The 7,951-nt window shown below is 49.9% G+C and overlaps 1 protein-coding gene across 1 annotated transcript in view; it reads left to right on the plus strand.

Moving 5' to 3' along the window:
* Nucleotides 1–7,951, plus strand: part of ADARB2 (adenosine deaminase RNA specific B2 (inactive)) — a 365,767-nt gene that overhangs the window by 327,487 nt on the left and 30,329 nt on the right. The window contains exon 4 of the mRNA XM_007445656.1: nt 4,757–4,871. Coding sequence (XP_007445718.1) covers nt 4,757–4,871 — 115 coding nt within the window. The remainder of the gene's footprint in view (nt 1–4,756; nt 4,872–7,951) is intronic.

Genomic DNA, 7,951 nt, shown 5'->3' on the forward strand with positions numbered 1-7,951 from the left:
AAATATTTACTGACGGCTCTCTCCCTCATAATCTATCGATTTTAATATCCTCACCACTTTGGCTGAATGTCAATTTTACCCTGAGGACTGCTACTGCAAATCTGAACACATTTTATTTACTTAAGCCTTTCAAAATATTAGTGTTGGAAATGAGTAGAGTTTGAGTCTTTTGGTGTTCCTATTTAAAGTTTGTTTTCCTATTTAAATAATGCTGTTAATTTGCCGTGGTAATTGGGCCGACAGGCAGCGTGCAGACCACAACACGCAGAAGCCTAGGTAGCCTCGCGTTCCTGTTTTTCATTAAGTATAGTAACACACAGCTCATTAAATGCAGGGCCAACTTCCCCACTTAACCTTTGGAAGCAGAAGCACCTGATTATCACCATGATTTAACCAGAAGCCAAATCCTGTCTCCTCTGATCGTTTCTGGTCCAAATGTCCAGCCTGTGCCAATTTCTGCATGAACAGCATTGACCGATTTCAGACCAAGGCTCATCGGGCCCCTGCAGGGACTTGGGGCAGCACTGCAGATTCTACGGCCCCCAGTCCCATCCACCCGATCTGTTCCTGCCCTGAGAAAAGCTGGGGCGGGGTCCTGAGGCCTCCAGGGCGAGGGGCCTTCAGGGGACCACACTTCCCCGCCACTTAAGTGCTCGGAGAGGCCGTGACCAACTTGCAGAAGACACAATAATGCTCTCCTGCTACCAGGGGACCTTCAAAGGCATTTTCTAAATCGCTAAATCACCAGCAGTAATGAGTACAACTGGATGCCTCTCTTTTTCATATTTAACAAAGAATTTATGTTGCAAATGACACTTTAGCTCATTATTTGGGACTTTTGGAGTGCATCTTTAGAGACTCCCTGCGTAGGGCTTTCGATATAACAAAGCCAGCTTCTCAACTGTCCCCAGATCCAGCCTCTCCTGCCCCGCCCAGGCCCTCCCCTGTTCACTGTCCTGATGGGCAGACCACCCGCCCTGAGGTTTCCAGGGCGGGCTTCACCACCACGACTCTCACTGTGCTTGTGCCCAAGGGCTGCCCTAAGCCAGACGTGGGATCTCCGTAGGATCCCTCCTCTCCCACCCAGGATGGACTAGACCAGAAAGCAGTGATGCAGGCCCGCTCGGCCTGGGTGCTCAAAAAATATGCTCTAAGTAGTTTGCTGTTAGTTGGGATGCACGTCTCCACCCTAGGAGACTGAAGGAACTCCACACAGCCCGCAGACATGTCCTGGAATTTGAATTTATAAAAATAATTCTCAATGCAAGCTTGCTTTTGAGCATTTAGCTGCTTCTATGATAAACCAAATGCCAGGTGGGGAAAAATCAAATTATCTCAGGGTTTGATTAGTTGGGTTCACAGTAACCAAAGTTGACTGTATATATTAAATCCCAAGTGATTAAAACATAAAAAATTCCTACTGTTAAATTAGACGGTAGGTTTGCGTCTCCCTACGTGAATTCCGAGTTTCTACCTGGCTTCTAACACCCCATGTAATCAATGGCAACGTCACTTACATACACAAATCCAACTATGAAGAACTACATACAGCTATAATCATGTATGTGATTTAATTAAAGCCAATCACTGAAAATAGCTGTGGTGCAGTAGATGGGGTACCGGGGAGAGGCAGGGGAGGGGCGGGCTTTGTTGGGGGAAAGGGGGCCTCGGAGCAGAAAAGCTCGCAGACTGCGTTTCTCCAGCCTTTTCCAAAACCAAAAACTGTTCATTTCCCAAAGACTCCAGAAGGTCTGTAAAGAGACAACTCGGGTCCCTGTAATAGAGGAGATGCTCTTTTTCCAATGGAGATGGTTATTCGTGATTCTCTTCCTTTGACTTTTAAACCCAGAATATATAAACATTCCATAAAATTCCCTATAAGTAATACTTTTCAAAGCAGTCCTAGGAAGTAATACTGGTTAAATACCAGAGATAAATTTTAACCAGCTAACTACCCCTCTACATCTTAATTAGATTGTCCTTCACCCAAAGTAAGAAAAGGTAAAGAAATCTTTGCTTTTTTCTTTTTCAATTCACCTTTATAAAATGTTAACTGAGAAACATGCTTAACATAAATGTCAAGACCCCTGAAAAAAAGGATAAAGAAAAAAGGATTAAAGGGGAGGAGATGTTTAAAAAAAAAAAGTCTTGATGGAGCATGGGTGGTTCAGAGGTGGAGGCAGGCAGCTCTGGCACCCAGCCATGGTCCCCTCGACCTGGGCCCGGGTGGGGCACAAGGGAATCCCTCGAGGGCGTGGGGCCAGTGGTGCTGGTGGCGGCAGCTCAGCCGACTGAGACAGCATGTTAGAGTCAGAAAATAACCAGAACGATGGGTGAAGAAACATCACTAATTTTTTCCCGAAATGTCTACCCTCCCACCAGCCAGTGTGTGTGTTCTGCCATCCCTGGAAAGGTCGTGGGTGCAGGCAGTCCTCCATCCGAGATGTGCGTCATCACTGACACACGCGGGACAACACGTCCACGGCAGGACAAAGAAAGTGTGAGATGCGTACAAGCCACACCCCTACCTCAAATGTGTGTGGAGTTGGAGCTCCGTCATTAAAAACATGGAGCTACTGGGGAAGCACAAAATACAGACAAAGCCCCAAACAGACGCTGCACGGGGTTCTAGGACCAGCTCCACGCCGAGGGCTGTGGTGATGGAAAGCAGTGTCCTCAGCCGAGGACAGTTTTAAGAGACGGGGCACAATGGACTAGTTGTAGGCCAGGAGCCCAACCCCAGGGTCAGGCCTGCTGGGACAGACCAGGGGCCTGACCGGCCGGTGGGGCAGCCCCCCAACCCCGGGCCCCCCTTGGGGGTGCAGCCCTTTCACGGGAGGTTTGCTGGGTCTGAGGTCATGTCCGCTAGCAGAGGTCCTCATCACCATTGGAGAGACTGGACAACCCAACCCACCTCCGTCCGCTGCCCCACCCGCCTCGCCAGGCGGAGGGAGGGGAGGGACCCTTCATCCGCGTAACCACGAGGGTCAGGAACAAGCTCTGATTTGTTCTGCATCAACTTCTCCTGGAATGGCTCCACCAGGGCGCCAGGCACCCAGGATGAAGCCTCCTGGTAACGCGCCTCCTCACGAACAGTGCTCAGCCCCGACTCCCTGTAGGCGGGCTGCTCCCGCTGAAGCTCCCAGGAGAGAAAGCCACTTCCCCAGAAGCAGGGAGTGGGGCTTCGAGAGGAGGGTCTGAGCCAAGGCTGCTGGGTTGACATCCCATCCCTGCCATCCCGGCCACATCCTGGCAGAGACGTGGCTTCAGTAGTGAGAAGCACCTCCCTGCAGGCCGAAGCGGGGACAGCAAGAAGGCGGTGCTGGCGCCAGGTCTGCTCTGCGACCCTGAGCGAAGCGCACTGGCCTCTGGGTTTCCGCATGAAGCCGGTTTTTGTGTAATTTATGTCATTGTTCAGTGGTTTGGGGCGTCCTGTTCTGAGGCCCCACAGGGCCCCGTCCAGTGGACGCAAAGGGATTAGATGTCTCCTCTGTCATGTTGTCGGTCTCATCACCTCCTGCACGTTCAGAAACTTCATTTTAAAAATAAGGGAAAGGACCATTGAAGGTGTGGGGGAAGCGCCTGGAAAGTTACTGGAGGAGGAAAGGGCACCAGCTCCGCCCTCGCCTCCTGGGGATGGAAGGCGACACAAAGGCGCCAGAACTCGATTCCAGAGCGAAAGACGGAGGCGCCCCGCAGCGCGGCCCGCGGATGCTGGACCACCCTGCCAGGGGGAACGGCGGGTGGGGGGGATGGTCCCGTGCTCAGACCAGCAGAAGCGGCCCGATCCTCCAGCTGGATGTGGCCCCTGCCCTCCACCCCCCCAACCCCCGTGCGAGGTCAGAGGATATGAAACCGGGCCCACATGGACGCACACCGGGGTCTCCAACTCCAAGCCTATGAAAGTCGACTGAAAAGCGGTGATGGGGCCACTGCAGGGGCTTCAGCCGCGGGACCAGGAGCAAGGCGGGAGTCGACAGCCTAGCTCTCTGGGGAACATGGGCCTGCAAGCCTCACATGTGCCGCTGTTGTAGAAACACGGGTCATTTCAGAAAACTCAACAACCGGGATTACATCACCTTTGTGTTTGTGTGCGTGCACACATCGCATGTATCTTTGTGTGTGTGTGTGTGTGCGTGTGTGTGTGGCATGTGTGTGCCCATGTGTGGCTGTGATGTCTGAATGTATGTGTGCATATGTGTATGCATGTACACACAGGTGTGCATGGGTATGTGTGCCATGTGCATGGGTCTCTCTGTGTGTATGTGTATGTGCACATGTGTATCGTGCATGCACGTGTGTGTATCTGTGTGTATGTGTTTGTACACATGCACGTGTGCAGAAACTTGAAAGGAGCAGGCTGCAGAGGAGCTGTGGGGAGCGGTCCCTGGACACGGGGGGGAGTTTAGAATTGGTTCTGTGACACGGAGAAGAAAGTGGGAACCGATTGCTCGATGTGTGTGTGCAAACCCCCCGCAGGAAGCCTCTGCAAGGCAGGGAGGGATGTAGGGGATGGTCCCCCCACCCGAAGGTTCTGCATAGGCTCAGGGGCTTGTGCCCAGGGGCCACGCCGGGGGCTGAGTCTCAGAATCAAGGCCACAGATTTGGTGTCCCGAGGCCTGTGGGGTCACGGTGGCTGGGTGGCAGGGCGCCGCAGGGCAGGGGGACCTCAGATGCCCATGGGGTCGCAGCTTAGAGGAGGGAGGACATGGCAGCGGCGCAGCCGTCACAGAGGCCTGCTGCTTGTGTCTTTCAGGAATTCGCCGACACCGTGTCCCAGCTGGTCACGCAGAAGTTCCACGAGCTGGCCGTGGGCCTGGCGTCAGCGCACGCCCGCCACAAGGCGCTGGCCGGGATCGTCATGACCCAAGGTAATGCCTCTTGCTTTCCCCTCGGGCACCTCACCCACCAGGAAGGAGTGTAACCTAGCATGGGCTCGAGCTTGGGAACCAGGACTCTCTTCCCCACGAAGACACGGAAAGAAAAGCAGAGATAGGACCCAGACTCAGTGACAAAGTAGATGACCAGCTGCCCCAAAGCCGCCTCCACACACACAGAGGACTGAACACCCTCCTTCCTGCCCCCACCCCTAACTGCTCACTAATGGAGTCCCCTTCTCAGGATGACAGAATGGACAGGAAACAGTCCATCCAACCATCAAGGTCGTGGCCGCTCTTACAAGCCAGGTTGGGAGAAAGTGATGCTTAATTTTAAGCTGTCACTTTTGGTGAAAACACCTCACTACTAACCTACTAATAATAAATATCTAGCTGGTTATTTGAATTCAACCGTTTCTAGTTCCAGAGTTTGGGGCAAACTGGTAATTACCTACCAGAGAATGATTATTGAAAACAAATAATTGACTTTGGGGCTAGTTAGGTTTCAAAGACACACACTTCCTCTGCCAGTGTAGACCAAGTCTAAGACTTGAAAAAGACCATCTACCTGATGTCCAAAAATATGGATGTTAGAAGTCGACTAACAGCCAGACGACTGGCCCGTTTTTCCCCTCATTCTGGACGCCCGGGGGCTCCTGCAGTGTCAAGTGCAAGGCCACTGGGGTCAGGACATATGACTTAACCCTTCCACTCTGGGCATCTTAGTAAAATGGAAATAAAAATGCCTCCTCACAGTGTAACTTGGTGCCTAGGATAAAGTACATGAAAAACTTTGAAATGTAAAAATTACTCTATAATGTTCTAAGTCAAAGGCAATTCTGTTCCATCAATGATACTGTTGAATTTGGTGGCAGGCATCCCACCCGATCCACTCGCATTCGGTAACACCTGCCCCTTTGTAGAATAAGACATGTCCCAAATTGAGGGCTAAGAGCCCCCTCAGTCCAGACCACGACTGCTGGAGGCGGCGCTCCATCCACATAGCCGTGGCAGCCACTAACCGGACGTGGGCTCCACTCTGCACACGTAATGGGTGTGGAGGACAGACACAGCACCCCCCGGGGACATGGTAACCAGGACGCAGTGGGGTGGCACCCACGGTTGAGCCCAGAAACTCCTGTGACTAGCGCTGTGACCAGGCCAGCTGGCCTCTTTGGGACTCGGTTCCCCACCTTTAAAAGGGGGTGATGGTCAAACCTACCTGGGAAGGTTAAGTGTGCTTGTGTACATACAGCATTTAGAGAGACGTGCCAGGTCCGTGTCCTCCGTAGCTTATGACTGGGCATCTGCCGTGGCCGCAGGCCCTCCTGGCTTCTGGGCAAACAGCAGAGAACAAAACAGATCCAACGCTGCCTTCCTGACTCTTAGAGTTTAGATCCGATGTGAAAAGAAGTTACGTGCAGGGCTGGAGGATCACAGCCACAAACTTTGGCAAATATTAAGATTTGGAGTGTCACATGCATTTCTCTGCACAGATTCCAGGATAACATAGTTTAAATTAGCTTGGGCTGAGTGATGAATGGGAAGGAAAGGAGAGAAGGAAGGATGGGGGGAGGGAGGGGGCAAAGGCACCAACCAACATTTCTTCTTTGTTGTGCAATGTACTCCAACCCCAAACGCATACGTCAGTAGGATTAGTGAGTAGTTCTTCAATACTTCCCAGCTCTATAGCTGTGATTGTCCAACATCTTTCCACTTTTCTGGGAAATTCAATTCCAGAAAATCTGGAAAGCTACTCTCAGACTTCCCTTGGAAAGCAGTGATGTTTTACAAAGACTGGTGGGGAAATGATACTTAAAAGTGGCCAGTAATACACTGTTTTACGTGCAGGCAATTTATCTAACGGAAGTGAATGTATTACGTGAAAGTGAGACTTTACAAGGTAAACCTACAGTAATTAGTAATCTATGAACACGGAAGGATAAATTGCTGAAATTGACTTTCCTGTTATAAAGAGAAGATTTAATAAACATGTTGATTAGAAAGAGATTAGGGAGGGTTGTGCAAAACTACTAATAGAAATACTTTCAAATATTCACTTACTTAAAGTTGATGGGCAATTTAATCTTAATTCTTGTTCAGTTATTCAAGCAAATGCCTAAGAAACTCTAAGAGGGGAGTGATGTGTCTTATTCTAGTTTTTATAATATATATCACAATGTTATAAAATTAAACTTATCTTGAAATAAAACATGACTCGTTGCCCCTTCATTTTTAGGTGGGAAGCCAATTCATGCACATTAAGTAGCTCACGTAAGGTGCTTCTCATGAATGAGGCTAAGACCATTTTGTAACCGTTCTGAGAAATGTGATAGCAAAAATACATACTTATGAACAGAACAGTTTTTACTTTATGAAAATACTGCAGCCATTGGTAAAAACTCAAACAGAAGAGAACTTAGGGATAACAAGCCGTATCTCCACCCTACCCTTGGCCCCGAGCAAACTCAGAAGCAGACATTTTAATCATTTTTAATTTTTGTTCTTGTGACTCTGAATACTATACTGGTTCTATATTTCTAGATTTTCTATTTTAAATATCGATTCGCACTATTAAAATTAGATACTTTTTTATTTTTCGTTATTGTATCTATAGTATGCACTTAAACCTTTGTTTTAAGTGTATGCTCACCCTGCCGAGTTTCGATGGTGCATCTTCACTTCCTGTTCTGTAAATTAGGGATGGCGGCCGTCAGTCACCCTCGTCTTTCCTAGCTGACTTCTCTGCAAGATGAACGTGTTTTTATACTGTCATCACCAATGACATTTATACTCTGTTCTGTACCATAACTGTCTTCTCTATTTCCCCTGTGCCGTGAGTCCAAGAGTTGAAACCCCTGGGCAGCATCCACCGCCCAGGACACTGTAAATCGCAAGGCAGAGCCAGGTGGTTTCCTGGAAGCACGCGGTTCTCAGTGGCGGGAAAGTCTCTGCAGAAAGAGCACATCCTCCCATGGGGTCACATCTGTCCTCCCTGCCCCCACCACCAGCTCAAACCACGTCACACTGAAGGCTGGGTTCAGCAGCTAGGCTTTCTTCAACAGGCTTGGGCG

Source organism: Lipotes vexillifer, unplaced genomic scaffold, assembly GCF_000442215.2.
Source record: "Lipotes vexillifer unplaced genomic scaffold, Lipotes_vexillifer_v1.1 scaffold646, whole genome shotgun sequence".
NCBI lineage: Eukaryota > Metazoa > Chordata > Mammalia > Artiodactyla > Lipotidae > Lipotes > Lipotes vexillifer.